The sequence below is a fragment of the Lynx canadensis genome, chromosome C1 (genome assembly GCF_007474595.2).
Source record: "Lynx canadensis isolate LIC74 chromosome C1, mLynCan4.pri.v2, whole genome shotgun sequence".
Lineage (NCBI taxonomy): Eukaryota > Metazoa > Chordata > Mammalia > Carnivora > Felidae > Lynx > Lynx canadensis.
The window spans coordinates 6,292,193-6,313,505 of NC_044310.1; the positions used below are offsets into that span (position 1 = coordinate 6,292,193).

At 54.3% G+C, this 21,313-nt stretch overlaps 1 protein-coding gene and 1 long non-coding RNA gene across 6 annotated transcripts in view; one reads left to right on the forward strand and one right to left on the reverse strand.

Moving 5' to 3' along the window:
* Positions 1-7,444: 7,444 nt before the first annotated feature.
* Positions 7,445-10,917, reverse strand: LOC115522226. Its single transcript, XR_003971289.1, has 3 exons — positions 10,864-10,917; positions 9,096-9,233; positions 7,445-8,884 (listed from the first exon to the last, which is right to left on the reverse strand). It is a non-coding gene; the product is annotated as an uncharacterized LOC115522226 (long non-coding RNA).
* The window catches only part of H6PD (hexose-6-phosphate dehydrogenase/glucose 1-dehydrogenase), a 30,504-nt gene continuing 18,804 nt past the window's right edge, over positions 9,614-21,313 (forward strand). Inside the window, exons 1-4 of one of the 5 annotated variants that reach the window (XM_030327884.2) lie at positions 9,614-9,736; positions 10,151-10,300; positions 18,990-19,626; positions 20,695-20,812. In XM_030327884.2, the coding sequence (XP_030183744.1) occupies positions 9,705-9,736; positions 10,151-10,300; positions 18,990-19,626; positions 20,695-20,812 (937 nt within the window). In that variant the 5' untranslated portion in view covers positions 9,614-9,704. The other 4 variants (XM_030327885.1, XM_030327886.1, XM_030327887.1 and 1 more) reach the window with 4 other exon arrangements.

The window sequence follows — 21,313 nt, forward strand, 5'->3', positions numbered from 1 at the left end:
GGCTCGAACTCATGAACCGTGAGATCATGACCTGAGCCGAAGTCGGACGCTTGACAGACTGAGCCACGCAGGCGCCCCTAGACACAAAAGCTTTAAAGACACGCCAGGGTTAATGTTGCAATTGCAGGGAAACACGATTAGCACACCGCGCATTAGGTAGGGCTCCATTTACGCTTCCCGCCTCACCTCTAAATACCTGTTTGGGCAGAGCCGCACCCCTTAGGGTCCTATTTGCAATGTGGATTTCTTCGAGTACCTGGGAGCCTCGCTCTAACATTACCCTGGAACTTATTACGGATAAACTCACTTGGGGCCTCATCCATGCAGTGCTTAATTCTAGAAGAATTAGGAGAACATCACTCTTGTCTTACCCAATTGCCTGCGTTCTGGGAATGTAGTGTTTCAGAGACCCCGGCATGTGCTTGAATTTCACGTGCCTTTTTATTTTGTGACAGGGACTCACATGTTCTCCCACGCTGGACTGGTCATCAAGGCAAAGTGTCTGACTTAAACTAACACATAATTCGCCTTTTACAATAAAACTGCGGCTGGACAGGCATTGGTGGGGCGTCGGGAGGGACAGGGAGCACGGGAGACGGGGGCTGGGCCCTCGAAGAAGTTCCCATTTCTGCCACATGAAAGCTGCCCCAGTCCTGGCCGATGTCAGCCTCTGGGATAAACCTCCCTGTGCCCGACCCTCTCCAGACAAAGGTAGAGGGGTGGCTGGCCTGTCCTAATCCTGGGGTGCAGGAGAGACAAGTGGGCACCCTAATTAAATGCTGCTCTATAAGCCAAGTGCCTCTCAGCATCTTGTCCACAGGACGCTGCCCCAATGTGACTTAACGTTTCTTTTTAGTGACTTTGAAAATTGTGACAACAATTTACCATTTACCACTTAAATCATTTTTGAGCGTACAATTCAGTGGCATTACACATTCACCACCTTGGGGTGCCTGCGTGGCTCAGTCAGTTGGGCGTCCGACTCTTGGTTTTGGCTCAGGTCCTGATCTCGTGGTTTGTGAGTTCGAGCCCCTCACTGGGCTCTGCGCTGTCAGCGTGGAGCCTGCTTGGGATTCTCTCTCTCTCTCTCTCTCTCTCTCTCTCTCTCTGCCCCTCCCTCTCTCTCTCAAAATAAAGAGATAAGCTTTATTTTTTATTTTTTAAATTTCTTTAATGTTTCATTTCTTTCGGAGAGAGAGAGATAGACAGAGCTCGAGCCGGGGAGGGGCAGAGAGAGAGGGAGACACAGAATCTGAAGGAGGCTCCAGGCTCCGAACCATCGGCACAGAGCGCGGCGCAGGCCTCAAACCCACGAACTGGGAGATCAGGACCTGAGCTGAAGTCAGATGCTTAACCGACTGAGCCACCCAGGCGCCCCTAAGTAGATAAACTTTAAAAACAAAAACAAAACAACAACACCACCAAAAAAACCATTCACAATGTTGAGCAGCCATCACCGCCAACCAATTCCAAGACTTTTTTCCTGTCCCCAGACAGAAGCTCGGTCCCCATTAAACTTCCCCCTCCCCTGGCCCTGGCACCCGTCATTGTGCGTTCCGTCCCCTTGCATGTGCCTGACTTGGGTATCACGTGTAAGCGGAGCCATACATTATTTGTCCTTTTGTGTCCGGCTTCTTGCACTAAAACACAACGTCTTCAACATCCATCCATGCTGTGGCACGTGGCAGAATGTCCTTCCTTCTCGTGTCCGAATATTTCCGTGTAGGGACAGGCCACATTTCATTTATCTGTTCATCCGTTGACTGACACTTGGGTGGTTTCCACTTCTTGACTGTTGTGAATAATGCTGCCATGGTCGTTGGTATACAAGTGTCTGAGTCCCTTCGTTTGGGGATGTACCTAGAATTGGCATTGCTGGATCATATAGTAATTCTATGTTTGACTTTTTGAGGGACCTCGGAACCTTGGAACAGCAGCAGGTGCACTGCTGTACGACCCCACCAGCAACGCATGACCGTTCCGTGTTCTCTACGTCCTCACCAATGCTTGTTACTCTCCCCCTTTGTTTGTTTGGTTGGTTTGGTTGGAGTCTTCCTAGTGGGTGCGAGTGGTACCTCACTGTGGTTTTGATTTGATGGCTAATGATGCTGAGCATCTTCTCATGTGCCTATTGGCCATCATACATCTTACCATCTTCTTTAGAGAAATGTCTGTTCAAGTCCTTCGCTCATTTCTGAATTGGGTTGTCTGGTTTTTTTGTTGTTGTTGTTGAGTTGTAAGAGTTCTCTCTATATTCTGCATACTGATCCTGTATCGGACATGAGATTTGCAGAATTCTCTCCCATTCTGCAGGGTGTTCTTTCACTCTCTTGATGGTGTCCTTTGATGCACAACCAAATGTGACTTTTTGCATGTGTGAAAAGAAGGTTCATCTGACAAAGGTCTGTCAGCTGCCAGCTGTGATATATTAATTAATTCACCCATTTATACACGTGTTACGGAGAGTATTTAATACAAATATGTGCTGAGGAGAGCCTGGCGCTGGGTGTTGGGGAGAGATTTGTGTTCCTAAGGTATAGTTGCCACTGGAGAGTTCACCTTCAAAGTGTTTAGAGTATAGTTGACAAGACACTTGCCATAAAAAAGAGGCTAAAAAACAATGACAATAGATATTTGATCAGTCTTTTTTTTTTTTTTCGGACAGAGTGAGGGGTGAAGGGCAGAGAGAGAGAGAGAGAGAGAGAGAGAGAATCTTAAGCAGGTTCCACGCCCAGCGTGGAGCCCCACGTGGGGTTCGATCTAACGACTGTGAGATCATGACCTGAGCCGAAATCAAGAGTCGGATGCTTAACCCACTGAGCCGCCCAGGCGCCCCTGTATGATTATTTCCAATACGTGAATTCCAGTTGATGTGATGGGGCTATTCAAACATCAAGGGAGGCTGGGTAGGGAAAGCCACTCAAGTCCTTCATCACCTGGCCCAAACCACACAATCAAATTTGTCACCAACAATCAATATTTCCACCCTCACAGTCGATGCCGTGGGGCATCTAAATTATCAAGAACTGGAGAATGTTAACTTAGGTGTTATAACATCCCCCACTCATCTGGTCCCTTACCAGGTGGAGGTTATATTCTAGGGAGAGACTCCTTTCTAGCTTTGTGACAGGTATAAATACATCAGCCTATACCATCAAATCAAACCACACAGGAATTATTTTATGTCACGGGTGCTGTCCTTCAACTCTTGATTCAAAATAATATGAGAAGTTATTTACTGTTATATGTAATGGAACTTAATGAAATACGATCTTACAAAACAAGAAAGTTAAAAGGCATTTATTTACACGGTCAAAAGAGCATATGTTTGAAAGGCTCCGTCTTAAATTCCTATGAAGAGATTTTCTAACACAGATAAGGTGGGTTCAGGGGAAGCATTATATTCCTGGACTATGGCAGCAGAGGCCCCCGCCATGGAAGTCACGGTCTCGGAAATGGATATAAGTCCATGGAGAGCAAAGACTTCTAAATGGTTACTATGAACTATGTATTCGTATGTATTCATAGGTACTATGTAGTATGCAATATTTTTTTAGCAACATCTCTGTGATTTTAGGCAAGGTCCGCTCATACTTCAGGGAGCCTAATGCCACTGACTTTGACCTGTCAACCTTCCCTACTTGCAGCTGGCCTTCCCTACAAGAGTTTAAGCTCCCTGGGGGATAGCTATGTCTCCTGGCCCCCCAAAGACTTGCTTCAACAGTGAGGGACCCAAATGCTTATACCAAAAGCCCCCCTATCCTTGGGGATCCTTCCTCTCTCATCCCTGTGTCTAACCCATCAGCCAATCCTGTCAATGTCCTCTCCCAAGCTTCTCTCTACGAAACAGAGGAGCCCCCCTGATGCTCTGACATCTGCAGCCTGGCTGGCTCTGGAAGGACTGCCCTCCCAAGGCTAGCCAATTCCTAGAGATCGCAAACGATTTACCCTGGAGTGTGCATTGCACACACAAACCCACCAATCCAGAGCCTACACTCCCATCCACCTCCTCCGTGAGGCTTTCACACTTGAGGCCACCTGCTTCCTGAATCACCGGGAACCAGGTACACAGCGAGGGGCAGCCCCCGTGCCCCAGAACCTGCCTCAACTATTCAAACTAGCCAGTCCTAAGCCTGTGGACCCTGCCTTGCCTATGCTTTCCCGCGGGAAGGTTTTGTGCACACTTTCCCTGTCTCCCTCTGCCTTCTGACTGGCCCTGGGGCTTCCTCACGTGGCCCTGTGTGGACAGCACAGGGGTCCTCCTTCCTGGGAACCGTAACAAACTACCCTGCCAATGACCTCCTAATCGGTTGGCCTTGCCATACCTGAGTACTCATCACACTTTTTTTTTTTAAGTTTATTTATTTATTTTGAAAAGGACAGAGAGAGCTCTGAGGGGCGGGGGCAAGGGCAGAGACAAGGAGGGAGGGGGAATCCCAAGCAGGCTACGTCCACGTGGTCGGTGCACAGAGCCCGATGTGGGGCTCGAACCCACGACACCGTGAGATCACGACCTGAGCCGAGATCAAGAGTCGGATGCTTAACCAACGGAGTCCCCCAGGCGCCCCACTAATCACGCCTTTCAAAACCCCCTGGAGCTGTGCCCCCCCCCAGCCTGTCTGGACCCTTCGATGACCCCCCACCCTCTCAATGTGCTTCTCCTCTAAGCCTGTGGCCCAGGAACCCTGGGGACTCTTCCAAAACGAACACTGATCGTGTTGCTCTCCTCCTTACGATTCCCAGAGCCCTCTGCTGTATGTTAGAAGAAAATCCACATTCCTCACGGGCGCCTACCACCAGTCTCAGGCCAATTCTCGCTCGGTGGTCTGGCCACACGGGATCCCTCCCAGTTCTTCGGAGATGCCACGCTGTTTCCTGTCTCGGGGGCCTCTGTACTTTCTTTTTTACGCCTCCCCACCACACCCCTCCGCTTGGAGTAGAATAGAAGCTCCTCGAGGACAGGGGCCTTGGTCACAGTTGCCTCCCCTGAGCCTAGACTCCTGGCATGTCGTGAGTACCGGACAGATGAATGAGGGGCGCCTTACCTGTATTTCCACGGCTGCAGAGGGGAGGGGTGGAGGGGGCCCGATGAGTGTGGAGGTATCCCCTGCTGTGACCCTGTAGCCTCCTGGGAGCTGCTGGCTCACCAGAGGCTTCCAAACTCCCGGCCCCAGACAAGACAACTGCAGCGTCAGGGCTGGGAAAGGCAGACGGTGCCTGCTTCCTGGAGAGGCCAACGGGAAGCCGGCCTTTGTCTCGTGAGGTCCTGCTGACCATCACGTTTCCCCTGCAAGGGTGCCCTGTCCTTCCCCAGACCCCAGGCTCCTCCGGCGCCCGCTCCAGAAGCTTGGCCGTCCCCACGCTGCAACCCCACTTGGCCCGAAGGATGCGATGCAGCTTTTGTTGGTGCAGAGATGTCTGGGGCGGCTGCCAGCAGCCTTATCTTTTCATTTCATCTGCCAGCCAAGAGCTCTTCTGTGCTTTTGCCTCTTGAAGCTTGAGGCAAGAAACCCTGACCTTGATTGAGCACCGGAGCCCCTCGCTTTGTTGCTCAAGGTCCCCCGTCCTGGTTCACATTCAGGTCGGCTGCTCCCCAGCCCTCTCTCTTCTTTTCCCTCGACCCCTTACCTCCCAGGCAGCCTCAAAACAAAATTTGGGATTTTTTTTTTCCTGAGACCTGGCTCAGCCACTAGTGACATCATTGGTTTACCTCTCTTACTCAAGGGCACTGATGTACCTCCTCAGACTGCTGACTGCCGCCCGTCAGGTGGCTGCTTCGAGAAGACACCCTCAGAGTGACTCACGGCCACGCGCCAAGTGGAGGGGCCGCCAACACCCGAACCTGGTAGGGCTGGCTCCCCACCTTCCACCACATTCACTTGGCAAGCATTTTTTAAGGGACTATTATTTGCCAGGCATCGGTCTGCCAAGGGTCTGTCTCACCGGACTGGGCAGGGACTTTGGTCACGTCAGCATTGCACAGCTATCCAAACAGATGTTTCCGGAGCATCTTATGAGACAGTCCAACAAAGCATCCTGGGAAAACTGGATGTCCACATGCAAAAGAATGAAGTTAAACTCGTTGCCTCTCAGGTCATATACAAAGATCAACTCAAAACGGACCAAGAGTCTGAATGTAAGAGCTGAAACTATTGAACTCTTAGAAGAAAATGCAAGCCTATATTTCCATGACATTGGATTAGGCAAAGCCTTTGTAGAATAGGACACTGAAAAGGCAAGCCACCAAAGAAAAAATAGAGCAGGTGGACATCATCAGAATTACAACCCTTATGCTCCGAAGGCCACCATCAAGAAAGTGAAAAGACAACCCACAGAATGGGAGACAATTTTTGCAAACCATCCATCTGGGAAGGAACTTGTATCTAGAATATATAAAGAATTCTACCAACTCCATAATAAAAAGATAACCCAATTGACAAATGGGCAAAGAACCTGACTAGGCATTTTTGCAAAGAAGATAAACACGTGGCCAATAAGCCCATGAAAAGAGACTCAACGACAAAAACCATCGAGAACACATAAATCAACATCGCAGTTAGATCCCAACTCACGCCCACGAGGATGGTTAGAATCAAGAAGTCAGATGATAACAAATGCTGGCAAGGAGGTGGAGAAATAGCAACTCTCCTACATTATTGGCGGGAATGTAGACAGACCGGTGTAGCCACTGTCGAAAACATTCTGGCAGTTTCTCAAGAAGTTAATTGTCGTGTTACCATGCGACTGGCCGATTCCACTCCTAGGTATGTATCCAAGAGAAATAAAACCAGGTCCACGGAAAATCACGGATACATATGTTCACAGCAGCGTTATTCAAAATACTCCCCAAGTGGAAATCCCCATCACACAGATGTCCACGAGCTGATGAACGGATACACAAAATGTTGCATTCCCATGCAATCAAATATTATTTAGCGATAAAAAGAAGGAAGTATCGATACATACCACAACATGGATGAACCTTGAAAACATTATGATGCTACACGTTATTTGTGTGTGTGTGTGTGTGTGTGTGTATCATAGAAAGACACAAGAGGCCACCCATTATATGATTCCACATATATGTAATGTCCAGAATTGGCAAATCACAGAGACAGAAAGTGGATTAGTGGCCACCTAGGGTTGAGATGGTGGGGGAGAAATGGAGAGTGAGGGGTAACAGGTACATGGTTTCTTGTTGGGGTGATAAAAATGTTCTAAATTGATCTTGGTGATGGCTGCCCCACTCTGTGGCTGCTAAACACCGATGAATTGTACGCTTTATTTTTTTAACGTAAGTTTATTTATTTTAAGAGAGAGAGAGAGAGAGAGCACAAGCCAGGGAGGAGCAGAGAGGGAGCGAGAAAGAGAGAGAGAGAATCCCAAGCAGGCTCCACGCTGTCAGCGCAGAGCCTGATGGGGGGCTCTATCCCACAAACCGTGAGATTGTAACCTGAGCCAAAACCAAGGGTCAGATGCTTAACTGACCCAACCCCCCAGGTGCCCCTGAATTGTACGCTTTAAATGAGTAAACTATATAGTATGTGAATTATATTTTAATGAAGGTATTTGTAAAAAGTCATGTGGTAAAGATCCTGGACAATCAAGAGGGTTTAGGAGTCTGGAAAGTTCTAGTTGGCGGTAGGCAGAATAATGACTCCCTGAAGATGTCCAGGCCCTAATGTCTGGAACCTGTGCTCATGTCACCTTACACGGCAAAAGAGACTTTGCGGATGTGCCTAAGGATACGGACTCTGAGATGGGAGGTGATCCTGGGTTATCCAAGTGTGCCCAATCTAATATATGGGTTCTAAAAAGTAGAGGCCCTTTCCCAGAAGGGTCAGAAACATGAACCCCAAAACGGAGGCGAGATCAAAGCACTCAACCCTCTGTGGCTGGCTTTGAAGACTGAGGAAAGGGACCATATGCCAGGGAATGTGGTAGCTTCTGGAAGCTGCGAATGGCCCTCAGCGGACAGCCAGCCAGGGAACGGGGATCTCAGTCCTAAACCACAAGGAACTGACTTCCTGAGGCACCCGAATGAGCCAGAAAAGGGCTGCCCTGGAAAGGAACGTAGCCGCCCTGCAACCCTGTGGTTTTAGCCCAGGGAGACCCACGCTGGACCTCTGACCCATAGGACTGTAAGATAATACGTTTGCATTGCTTTCGTCACTCAATGGTGGTAAGTTGTCACCGCAGCAATAGAAAAACAAACATACTGTTTGTAGCTACTTCATGCGGACGTCACAAAGCCCGTCCTTAGGGGAGAAAAAGCGCTGAGCTTTCTCATGTCTGGGGGTGAAAAACTCGACTTGTGGCTGCAAATCCACAACACCTGCTCTCCCCCTCCCCTCCCGGTGCAAAGAGCAGAGTGAACGAGCAGAGCTGACTTGGCGAGTCGTTCTGAAAATAGAACCCGCCACGTGATTTTCTTCCTAACTCCACAGACCTCTCTCGTGAGTCATTCATCTTTCTGGGCCTCACTTTCCATGTCTGTGAAGTGAAGCGGGCTGAGTTAACCCTGACTCCTGCCCACCCCACAGTTTAGGAAGATGAAAAAAAAAGAGCTTGGCGAAGAGAGCCCCACGGTGCTCTTTGACAATTCAGAAGCCACAGACACCGTCTGGGCCGCAAGATGCCGGTGGTGGGTGGGGGGGGGGGGGGTTGCTCTTCTCTTCCGGCTTCCTTCGGAGGGTTCTGGGCACACCTGGCCCCCGGTGATGTCGCCTGGAGCGTCTCGTAGCTGCCGGCAGCACAGAAATGAGCAAAGCTTCGGGTTGGCAAACGAGCAGAAGCCAATCACGGGCCCTAATGGACAAGGCTGTAGATTTGTGGGTTTGGCGGGGGCAACGCGCTTACAGCTGGATGAGACCAAAGTGTTTTCCTGATGGAAAGAAGGCAAAGCGATGGTCCAGGTCAGACTAGGAGGTATGGAGTTGGGACGAGCAGCTGTCGGTGGGGAGGACAGTTGTAACATCCTTGGCTCATTTCATCCTAGGTGCAGACCCCGCCCCCCTGACACCTAAGGGGACGCGCGAATATTCTTAATGGGCTGCTAACGGTTGACTTGCCTGTGGGAAATTTTTTAAAGGTACCTGCAGATCACCCTTATGATGGCTGTACAGGGACCCAGGAAAGGTCCCCTTGGCTCATCTCAGTCTTTGGGCACCTGCGATCTTCCATAATGCCTCCCTCAGCCCCGGTTCGCACAGTTGTGGGAGGACACGGCGCACCTAGGGTTGCAGAACATGGGAAGGGCTCTTGGCCAAGAGTCCTGGTCTCTCCCAGACTGTTTTGCCTGGCCCCTCCCCTAGACCCTCCTGCCCACATCCAGCTGTGGAGGCAGCCCAGTGGGTACCTGGCTCCTCCATGCCCCCGCCCAGGTCCCACCCGAGCATACCGCCCGAATTCTTTGTGGAGGAGCTCACTGCAGGCCCCCAGATGGCCCCTGGCCTTGATGACAGTGGGGCCCAGCCCCTTCCAGCTTCCCAGCCTTCCTGGAACCCTCTTGCCCAATATCCTGTGTGGTAACCAGGCCTGTTGGCCCCACACAGTTTTGCTGGCCACTGCCAAGTTCCTTCTGCTCGCTCTCAATGCTCTACCTCTCATGGAACCTTCATGAAAGAAAAAGCTGCTACAAGCTTTCTTCTCTGCAGTCAGAATCCCCTCTCCTGGGTGCTCTGCACTCTTCAGCAGAGGTGACCATGCATTCTCCTGTCCCTGCGGTGGGAGGAAGGTGGGTCTGGGGAAGGGGCGGAGCTAAGGTGCTCTGGGAGTAGGGATGGGGGGGTCTACATCCAGGAGGTGGTCCTGGGTAGCCCTGCCTTAATTAGCCCGAGGTCGCTCAGGACCTTCACTCTCAGGAAGGAGCAGCTGCCTCTCTAATGGCTGGGGCGCCACTAGGGGCCCTGACAGCCTGTAGGGCTGGGAGAAAGTAGGTACGAGGTTGCTGCAGGGTGAGGGTCAGATACTGCATGACACTGGCGAGGACGGGGGTAGAGGGCTCACATGCCATCGACTGGGTGCTGACAGAAGCAGCTGACCGTGTTATCTCACGTATCCACCTCACCACCGCCCTAGAGAAAAGGCCATGCTCTCATCGTCCCATTGTACAGACGAAGTAACTGAGCCTCCGGTTTGTGTCTTCAAGGTCACACGGGTGTAAGCAGAGATTTGAAGCTGAACGTGGAGGCCCGGCAATAGCGTGCTCTCCGACCCCTATATCACGACTTCTGGGCTCTGAAAGTGAGCCGGACCAAGCTGCTCATTGTACAGACGGAGAAGAGCGAGGCCCGAGGAGGCAAGTAACCTGTTCCGGGTCCGGCAGCTTCTGCCAGATGCTGGGGAGGACCCGGCCCCCCGGCTGCCAGGCTTCCTCCGCGACACCGCCACTTCCTTCCACTATTCGGGTGTCTCAGAGGGCAGCCCCTAAAGATGCACTGCAGAACCGCAGAACCCGGTGCGGAGGGGCGGCCGGCCGCTTGCCCGCCCACTTCACTCTGAAGTCCCGCCCTCTCTACGCTAACCAAGAAATCATCCGAGAGGCTCCGCCTCCCCCCACCCCTCGGTCGACCCCGAGCCGGGGGGCGTGGTCTCGCCTGCGCCTCCGCCCCTCGCCGGGGGCCTGACCGCGCGCGCGCGCGCGCGCGCGCGCCCCTGAGCCGGCCTGACTGCGCGGGCGCGCGCGCCGAGGCCGCGGTGGTCTGGGGCCCAGGCCCGCGGGGCCCCCGCGCTCCCAGGCCCGACGCGGCTCGGGTGGGGCAGGGAAGGGGCGGCTGGGCCGGCCGACTTGGCCCCCCGGCTACGCTCGGAGAAACCAGAGCGCGCGGCGGCCGCGCGGCCGCGTGGCCGCGTGACGCGCACCTGTCGGGGCGGGGCGCGCCGCGCCTGCGGAAGAGGATGCGCGGGGCCCCGGCCTGGCCCGAGCCCGGCCCGCAGCGCCGCGCGCCCCGCGCCGCCGCCGACGTTTCCCGGAGAAGCGGCCGGCTCTGACGGGCGAGATGAAGTAAGCTGCCTCCCCCGCTTGGTCTCCGGCTCCTTCGGCCGCGGGCGTTGTTGACAGTCGGCCGGCGGCGGCGCGCTCGCGCCGGGCCGCGCCGGAGGTCGGTGCGGCGGCCCCGCGGCCCGGCCGCCTCGGGCTTTCGGCCGGGCGGCGTCTCCGCGGCCACCGCGCGCCCGCCCGCCCGCCGCTGCTCGGACTCCGGCGGGGGCTCAGCGCCGGCCCGAGTTGCCTCCCAGCCCCGCTTCCTCCAAATAAATTGTCCACTTCCTCCTCCGCAGAGCCCGTGGCGGCGGGGACCGGCCAGCCCCCTTGGCGGCTAGTTTGGAGGGGCCCACGGCGTCCCTTTCTCTAGGCTTTTCTGGAAGTCAGCCCGGTGAGAGGAGGAACCCCGTGCTTTCTTTCCCGAGATCAGCTGGATCTCTGGCATTCGCCCTCCGGTTTCCATCAGCGTTTGCGACACACGCATCCAACGAAGAGTTTTCCAGAAGTAAACCTGTCCGCCTCTTTGAGAATCAGGTCACTTCAGCCTGAATGTTTGGTTGGAAATGAGAACTTCTGGAAAGGTCATAAACCTAAATTCTTTGCCCACCCGACCGCCTGTCCTCCCAACGGGGCGCATGGCTCGTCGAAAGGTAGCGAATTGGGGGAATTGGTGTAGAATGGGCAGATTTTCAGTTAGTTTCCACATTCTCTGCCCGGATCGAAGGCGGATAGACGTTTTGAGTTTATGAGGCTCATCTTTTGGTTAGTTTTAGGAACACTCGAGATAAAAATGCTCCCTGCTTGGCATGAAGAGAGCTCATTTCTCAGACAGTAACTTTCTTTGAGGTCCGCGACTGCCCAACAAGTAACCCCTCTAGGCAGACATTCAAGTTATGTTTATACAAAGACTGGAGTTTACTAAGTTACTCTTGGGTCCGACAGTTTTAGGCCATCTGAAAGGGAAACCTAGAGGTTTCCCTTTGGTCATCAGTGGCCTAGCCACTTCTGACTTTATTGATGGAATTTGAACAAGGTGAGGTGTCGTTGCATGATGCCGCATTTCACGGTCGATTCTGCCAGAGAGACCCTAACCCACGGGCAGAGCAGGAAGTCTGGTTTTGCTTTTTGCTGCCCAGGAAGTCTGGATTTTGCTTTTTGAGAGCCTGGTGGCTCTTTGGGAGAGCTCTTACCACCATTGCCCTCTAAAATATTTTCACATCTGTAATCTGTTTTTTTTTTTGGCCCAGTGTTAAAATGAGGTGGATGATCCCCATTTTACAGCTGGGGTTCACGCCCCTATTCTTTGGGCTAGATTATAAATCCCTCAAGGGCTGGGCTGGGGACTTTGAAGCATTCTCTTTCTAGCATTCTCTTTCTTTGATGCCCCCCCCCCCACCCCCAGTGTGACTGGAAGGTCATGAAAACTGTTGATGAGCCGTTTCTTGGTATTTCTTTTTTCTGTTGTGGGATGGTTAATTCATTTTGCAGCAGTTCCAAGAAACTGGCAAGAAAAGTACCTTTACTCACGATGCTGTTGGTTTCATAATGATAGAAACAAACATTTCTGGGGTGCTTACCGTCGGCTAACTCGTGCCAAGTGCTTTATGGGGATTGCCTCATCTTGTGCTTCTTATCGACTTGTTTGCCTTCCCCGTGGTTGAGACACGAGAGAAACAGACTATTGGCACCACCGTTGATCGCGTCTCCTAGAGGGGCAGAATCCGTGTCCACACCAATGCAGTGTTTTAAATCCCACTGCTTGGGGTCGTAGTCACATGTTTTACTGGCACGTGGGACCTAAGTGCTGAAGCCAGACTGCCCGTGTTTATAGCCGATCACCTCTGAGCTGCCTGCCTTTCAGTAAGTTCTTTCCGCCCCCCTCCCCGTGCACCTCGGCTTCCCCTGTGCTCATTCTACAAATGGGCGTAGTAATGGTACCTAGCTCCTGGGTTGTGGCAAGAATTTAAAAGCTCCGATGCGTGTGAAGCTCTAGGATTCGGCATATAGTTAGATGCTCTGTAAATGTTTCTTTTATCATTACTGGTGTTGTTGCTGGGCCCGAGTACTGGGCCATAGCGCTTGAAGTCACCACTAGAGATTTCTTCCTTCGTGCCATCATTCTGATGCAGATAGCTCGCACACAGGCGACAGTGGTCTCCTACAGAATGGGATTTATTTGTCCATTCAGCACATATTTATAGTGCACCTTCTGTGTGCCAGGCCCTGTTTTGGATACTGAAGGTAATCAGCGAACAAAGCACAAAGCCCCCTGCCCCCATTGGCACTTGCATTCCTACGGGGAGGGGTGGCAGGCAATAAAACAAATACGCTTTTCACAGACGGCGTATTAGAGAATGATACGTACTGCAGAGAGAACTAGATAGAGCAGGGGCTGGGGTGGAGGTGGGAGGTTTGCAGTTTGCCAGAGTCGCCTGAGAAAGGCTCACCGAGGTGACATTTCAGCAAAGAATTCAAGTTAGCGAGGGAGTGAAGCATGTGGACATCCGCAGGGGAAAGTAGGTCAGGCAGAGCCAACGGTAAGTACAAAGGCCCTGAGGCAGGACGATGGGTGGCTGGAGCCTAGAGAGGGGCATAGTGGCAGAAGAGATCAAAGGGGTCATGGGTGGGAGGCCATAAAAAGGGCACCGAGTGCCATGTTCAGGAAAAGGCAGAAGAAACCGGAGGCCAATTAGGTGGTTCCTATAGGAACCCAGACAGGGGTGATGGTGGCTGGGACCAGAGTGGAGTGGTGGCAGGCAGGGAGTAGTTGTACTCTGGGTTAATTTTGGTGATAGAAACTGTAGGATCTGCCGAGAGATTGGATGACCCCCAAAGTTTCTGGAAGGATAGAGTTACCATTTCTGGAGGCTGGAGAAGTGGAGCAGGTCAGGGGATAAGTCCCTTCAGTTTTGAACATAGTAAGTCTTGTAGACACCCAGTGAATGGTGTCAGAGTAGCAGTTGATTGTATGAGCCTGGAGTTGAGGGGCAGAAAACCGAGACTGGAGAGGCAGATTTGGTGCCCTATGTTGGTAAATGTGTAACAATTCTGCAGGGGTGGGGCTTGGGGGGGGGGCCGATTTACAGCATTTGCCGGTATCTGTGGTGAAATATTCCTTCCCCGGCCGTTTCAAGCACCGCATCGTAGAATATCTTCGCCTTACAGACATAGTAGACGGAAACAATGTCAAGAACCCAGGTTAATAGTAAAATACAGTAAAATAGGAAATGGTGAACTGAAAGTATTTATTACCTTTGACTATAACTTTTTGGGTTATAAATTGGTACGATTTAGTTTTAAATTTTTTTTGAAAGAGAGCAAAAATGCAAGTGGGGGAGGGTCGAAGAGAGAGGGGGAGCAGAGGATCCCAAGCAGGCTCTGTGCTGACAGCAGAGAGCCCAGCGCGGGGCTTGAACTCACGAACCATGAGATCTGGCCTGAGCCGAAGTCGGACACTTAACCGACTGAGCCACCCAGGCGCCCTGATTTGGTCTTTAATTTAATGGCTGTGTTTAACAACTGGTTGAAAAATTCCTAAAAATTCAGCAGGTGAATCTTGCGTGCAGGTACAGGGCGGCTCTAGCACACCTTTGGGTCATAGGGACCCAAGACCCCTGAGAAGGTGATAGGAATAAGGATTTTCTGAGATCTGGGGAGGAAACGCCCCAGAGCCCGATCTTGCAACTCTTGTCCCTGACCCTTCCCAAGGGGCCCGGGAAGGGAAGAGTCGAGGCCGCAGAGTAGCTGAAGGGTTTGACTGGTTTGGGTGTGTCCTGTGCAGATGGGCCGGGACCTGGAGAGTTCGGGGAAAACACTGGGGTTAGTGACTGGAGAGGGCGCTGGGCCCCTCCCCTCGCACTCTGGTTAAAAATGATCTTTAGTTTGAACTCTTGTTTTACTCCCACACATTCTTTCAAAAATTCCAAACTCCTGGGCTATGATTTGAAGAAGACAGGCCCCTCCTTCCCACTTGGCAAACAGAAGGTGGAGGTCAAAGGTGTCGATGTGGCATTGGGAGAGGGGACAAGGCCGCCGCAGCCACTGACCTTTACCTCTCCGCTCCTTGCCCCTGCCCCGTGTCTGCTGGGAATAGCAGACCAGTGCCACTCCCCCTGTGGTTTACCAGCAGCCACCCTGCCACCGGAGCGGGTCAGGCATAGCTGCGGGGCTGCGCCCCACACCCGCCTCTTTCGCTTGGACAGAAACAAAGACCGGAAGCAGATTCTGATCCAGACCCCCAGGCCCGCCAAGTCGGTGTTCACAGCTTTGGGAGCGTTGGCAGAGCTGTTCTTCCAAAGGTGGACCGCCCAGGATGCCGGGCGGGAACCCCTCAGATCGGACTCGGGGGGCAGGACTGCGGACACGGGCCCAGCAGTCCTGACACCCAGACGAGCCTGTCTGGAGAAGGTCCTCTGCGCCTCCCTAGACGAGGCCCCGCGGCACCGCACGCGGTGGGGTAGTGTGTGTCTGGCAAGTATCTGAGTGTCGTAAATGACACTGCATCCTTCACACACTTCGGTTAAAGCTTCAAGAGTCTCGTCTTAGCTTTGGAAGGGCACGTGGTCATCAGCTCTTTGCTTCCCGTTTCAGCGCCCCTCTCCCCTCCCCCGAGGTGGGCGCCCGGCTGCCCTACAGGAAGGCGGAGCTGGGGCCTCTCCCTGATGAGAGAGGGGTTCTCTCCTTTCCTTGGAAAACCGGGATTGGGGGGCAGCAGTCAAGTAGCGATCCTTCCGCTAAGTCTCTTCGTCTCGTAGGTGGGGCAGGGGGGCCTGGCCAGGACAGATGGCGCCTCGGTGAGAGGTCATCGAGGTGGCGTGGTGATTCACGGCAGGCGCTGGAGAAGAACCACCACTCAGCCCGACACGCAGTCCCGCAGGCTGCCCTTCCCGCGCCGGAGCTCTGCAAATGAAACTTACTTTGTTTTTTTTTTTTAATTTTTAACGTTTATTTTATTTTTGAGACAGAGAGAGACAGAGCATGAACGGGGGAGGGGCAGAGAGAGGGAGACACAGAATCTGAAACAGGCTCCAGGCTCTGAGCCGTCAGCACAGAGCCCGACGCGGGGCTCGAACTCACGGACCGAGAGATCAGGACCTGAGCCGAAGTCGGCCGCTTAACCGACCGAGCCACCCAGGCGCCCCAAATGAAACTTACTTTGAATGAAAGATACAAACGGTTCATGGCAGTATTAGCGGTTGGACTGTCACGTCCAGGCTTTTTGGCTCACTTCAGGTGTGTGATTTTAGGAGGTGCCTGTAGGCCCATTCCTCTTGGAGCAGGCAGAGAGGCAGGGGGAAGTGCTTCAGAAAACCCCGCAAAAGCGGAGCCGTGCCGCGCGAGGGCGGTTTAGACCGTCGGTGGGTGTGTTGGAGCCGTCTGGTTTCCCTGTTGCCTCACCCCTGCTCCAGAGCTGGGGCCCTATTCTTGACTTTGTTGGGCTTCGGGGATCCTGTTTATTTCCCTGTTGGGACAGCAAGGAGGATGACCGTACTGGTCACTGTCTCCCTCCCCTCGGGGCCGGGCGTAAGGACCGGTCTGGGGAATGTGCCGTCAATGCCCGAGTTGGTTCCTCGGGGCTGCCTGCGGGGCTGAGCTCTGTAGCCGCTGAGCTGCGCAGTTCTGTCGGGCAGCGGTGGCATTATGCCCCCCCAGGAGCCAGGAAGCGCCTGGCACTGAGCTAGGTTAGTTAATGTCCGCTTAGCGCTTTGTCGCCTGCGTCATCTAGGCTAATCGTCACAAGCCCCTCATTTAGTTCAGTGGTGTTAGCCCTGTTTTATAGTTAGGAAACGTGGACCCAAACTGACTAGGAGAGTTCATTAGATCACACAGCCAGGAGGTGGTCTTGAGCCCTGGTCCTCTGACCCAAATGCCACATTCTTCCACTTGACTGAGGAAGCTGTTCAGCACAGTGACTGGAGGCTCTGGCTTGGGGACACGACAGTTCTGCAGTCTTCTGGGCTTGGGGGAGAGGGACTGGTCCTTGGGGCTCCCTCACCTGCCCATCCAGGCTCTCTGAGGTTCCTGACTCCTCCTCTTGTCCCCGGCACTTGTCAGTCCGGAGCCCTGGCTCCGGGTGTGGGATCAGGAGCTCTGAAATGCAGCTCGCCAGCTGGAGGCTCCTCCTTCTCCAGGCTGTTCTCCGGGCTTCAGATTTCTCACCGCCTCTCTCCCGCACTGACCTTGCAGCTCTGTCTTCCCTCCAGACTGGCGATTGCCAGCTGAGAAGGAAATGCGTAAATGCGTGAAGGGCCAAGGACAGGGATTGGGAAGCGGAGCGGAAAGACTGGTCCTGTGGCCCATCTGGTTCGGGAGTGAGTGCACAGGTTAAGGGAGAGTGCAAGGGGAAGGCTGGAGGCCTCGCAGCTGGTCTCTTTACCCTCCACATCAAGCTGAATAGTGGAAACGTCTGGTGTCCTGTAGATTCTGACGCACATCCTGTCGTTGGAGCCTCATCTTGGTTTGGCCGCTAACTGCAACATCAAAAGAGACGAGGAGGAGGCAAAGGGAAAAGGGGGGGCTGGGGAGTGGGCTGTCAGAGGGTGGCCAGGTCCCTCTCAAGATGGGGGATGGTACAGGGATGCAGGAAGGTAAGGGGGCTAGGTATCGCCTCACACCTCCGTGTCCCTACCGTACAGCCAGACTCGAACCTCGTGGTGGAGGGTGGTGTTGACCCTTTATCCGGGAACACCTGCTGTCAGTCATCTTGGTTCCCTGTTCAGTGCTCCAGCGCCCCGGGCTGGGCCCGTCGCCCCTTCAAGTTCTCAGAGCCGAGTAGCTGACCACGCCTACTTTCCCCCCTCACTTCTCCCTTTCCCTCAAAGCACTGGCCTCGGTTGGAAATCAGAGAACGGGAGAGCCGCGAGTAAGAATTGCACACAGTAAGCCCTACAACCTTGGTCAGAACAGAAGGCAAATGAAAGCAGATCCTCCGGCACATTCGTGGCGGGTCCGAGGCCTCTTGCCTTTCGTACGTGTCAGCGGCTTTAAATTAGCCTGAAAAGCAGCCAAGACACGAGGGAGGATGCAGCACACACTTGCTGTGTGTCAGCGCGGGGGCCAGAGAGCCTGGTGCCTGTTGGGCTCCCTCCTTCCTCATCTTCCTTCACCGTCTGAGCCTCAGCTTTTCTCTCTGCAAGAGGGAAACTATCATGGCACCCACACCATTGGCTCTTTTGCCTGCACTCAGTGGGATCTTATGCACGGAAGCGCTCCGTTCAGGGGCGCTGCTGTCATTAACATACCCTAGTGACGACTACCACTTACGTAGCGCTCGGGGGTGGTGGGCGGTGTCCTAAGCATCTGATAAATATTAACTCATTTTCTCCTTCTAATGACCCTGTGGTATAGGTCGCTGTCACCCCCATTTCAGATGAGGAACCTGAGGTTATGAGAGATTAAGTAATTGTCCAAGGTCAAACAGGGAGGAGTTGAGCTAGGATTCCACCTCGTTTGGTTCCAGACTCCGTGTTGTTATTCACTGTGCCGTAGGAGATATTAGTAATCGTTCTGGGCCCGGAGCCCAGCAGACACGAGGGAAGCCAAGCGAGGAGTGACGGGGGTGATCCTGTCTTCTTGTAGTTCCAGCCGTCACCCGAGGGCCGTCGACCATTCCCGAGCTCGTGGGCCTGGTGGCCTGTGCTCATGGATGAGGTTGGCGTCGATCTTCCAGTGGGCGGCTCCAAATCCTGCGGCAGCCCTGCGGGCCTCCCCGGAGCCTCCTGCGGCACCGCGGTCCGTCTCTAGCAACTGGCCTACCCCCTCCCCGCGTGCAATCCCTGTTTACGGGGCAGGCTCCCTACGCACCAGCTTCCTGGCACAGAAGCCAAGTTGCTGAGGAGGGAGCAGCGGGGAAGCCGTGGGATTATAACATTTTTCTGAGAAACGTGGTTGTTTCCTGCCAGGCAGGAAATGTTTGAGAGCCTGGAAGTGTGTTTACCTCCATGTCCCAGCCACCTGAACCATGTCTGATCTTTCCTTGTTCCTTGTCTGTCTCATCTATGCCCAGGCACCCTGGCTGTTGGAAGATGCTCACAGTGGCGATGTGCATGGCCCTCCTGGGGTGCCTGCAGGCCCAGGAGCTCCGGGGACACGTCTCCGTCATCCTGCTGGGAGCAACCGGGGACCTGGCCAGGAAATACTTATGGCAGGGGCTGTTCCAGCTGTACCTGGATGAGGCGGGGAAGGACTACAGTTTCAGCTTCCATGGGGCTGCCCTGACGTCCACCAAGCAGGGCCAAGCATTCATAGCCAAGGTCCTGGAGTCCCTCTCCTGCCCGGAGGACGTGGCACCCGACCGCTGCGCCGAGCTCAAGGGCCAGTTCCAGCGGCTGAGTGCGTACCGCCACCTGGCGACGAGTAAGGACTATATGGCCCTGAGCAAGGACATTGAGGCACAGATCCAACACGGGGGCCTCCGGGAGGCCGGCAGGATCTTCTACTTCTCGGTGCCACCCTTTGCCTATGCGGACATTGCCCGCAACATTAACAGCAGCTGCCGCCCGGGCCCGGGCGCCTGGCTGCGGGTTGTCCTCGAGAAGCCCTTCGGCCATGACCACCTCTCAGCCCAGCAGCTGGCCACGGAACTCGGGGGCTTTTTCCGAGAGGAGGAGATGTACCGGGTGGACCATTACCTGGGCAAGCAGGTGAGCTGCAGCCAGGAGTCGGAGTGAGCCGGGCGCGGGGAGACCCCACCGGCGGAGCCACACTGCTAATGTGGGATTAGGCCTGAGCCGTCGTGAAATCCGAGGCGCCGTGGTCGTCCCGAGGGCGGGCAGGCGGCGACAGGCTGGAGGAGAAGCAGGGCGGCAAGGGGCAGGACTGCGTGGCCCTGGTCCGCCTGTCCAGCCGCGTTCTCGTCGCTGCCCTGCATCATCTACACGGGTGGCCCCAGGACTCTGGTGTCGGCCTGGCTTCCACGGGGTCCCGGTGGGGAGACTAGAATTAACTTATTCCACATCCGACTGCCTTTTTTCAGTATCCGTGTCTTCCTGAGTTCTGTTTTGAGCCGAAGGCTGGTAACAAGGTCTCACACTGCGTAGGGACCCTAAGTCCATGTTCCTCAGCCAGGTTCTGTGGCAGAGTGTGGGGTGGCCTCCTGGGTGATGCAGGCTGGCTGGCCACTTCACTCTGGGCAGGCCCTTGGAGCGCCTCTGGAACATCTCTGCCTAGAAACCCCGGCAGAGAGCACACAGCACGGCGCCCTCTGGTGCTGACCAGGCTGGTGAGCCCAGGGCCACGTGGGTGGGCACCTCATAGTTTTCCAGGACAGAGGCATTGCTTTCTGTCCAGCCCTGTTTGGAGCGGCAGCATCCCCAAAGAATGGTCCTCAGACCAGTGTCTGACCTGGTGAGGTTTTCACCTGTTCCTGGGAAAATGAGAAAAGAATACTGAATGCATTCAATCTAAAGCTTTTCTTGCTCCATTTTTAGTGGTGAAAAGATCTCTTTCTTTTATTAAAAGTCGATGGTCATAGAAGATAAATAATCTGCAGTACTTTTTTCCTCTCAAAATAAAAAGCAGGTAACCCTGCGGAGGTCACTTACAAGTTTTTGGAGTGCGCGTGGAGCTGTGAGGCCCCAAAGCCCAGGGACTGTTGCATCCTGGGAGCGTCTCCTCCGAGCAGAGGGTAGAGAAGCGTGGGCCCTTTCTGGGAGTCAGGATTCCTTCTTCACCCTGAGAACCAGCGCCCAACTGGCCTCCTTTCCCGGCAGGCCGTGGCTCAGATCCTGCCTTTCCGAGACCAGAACCGCAAGGCCTTGGATGGCCTCTGGAGCCGGCACCATGTGGAGCGGGTGGAGATCATCATGAAGGAGACTGTGGATGCCGAGGGTGAGTGAATGGCCCCCGCGCTCCGTGGCTCCCCGGCTTCCGCCGGCCCTGTGCCCGGTGAGATGGGAGGGCCGGGGGATCTGCCCAGCCTCTGCGCCCCGGCTGGTGCTTCTCGGAGGGAAGTTTCCGCCGGTATATGTGGTGTTCCTGCGGGGCCTGCTGTGGCCCAGCTCTGGCCTGTGCTAATCCCCAGGGCAGAGCCCGCCTGGGCCTCGCTGCCCTTAGGGAACGCAGGCTGGGTGAGTAAACTTGGCCTTATGTGGCCAAGACCTTACGTGGGTGTGGTGGGGCCCATCAGAGCTGCCCCAGGGCTGGTACCGGTGGCGCCCTCTGCCCAGATGCTTCTCCTCACCTCCTCCTCGCCTCCCGTCCCTCCTGTTCCTTCCCAGCTCGGCCGTCACTTTCTCAGGGGGCCTTCTTGACGAGCTCCATTCCCCTCACGCCCTCGGAGCACCACGTGCCTCCTTGGTCCGCCCTCCAGTCTGTTCTGTGTCCTGTCCG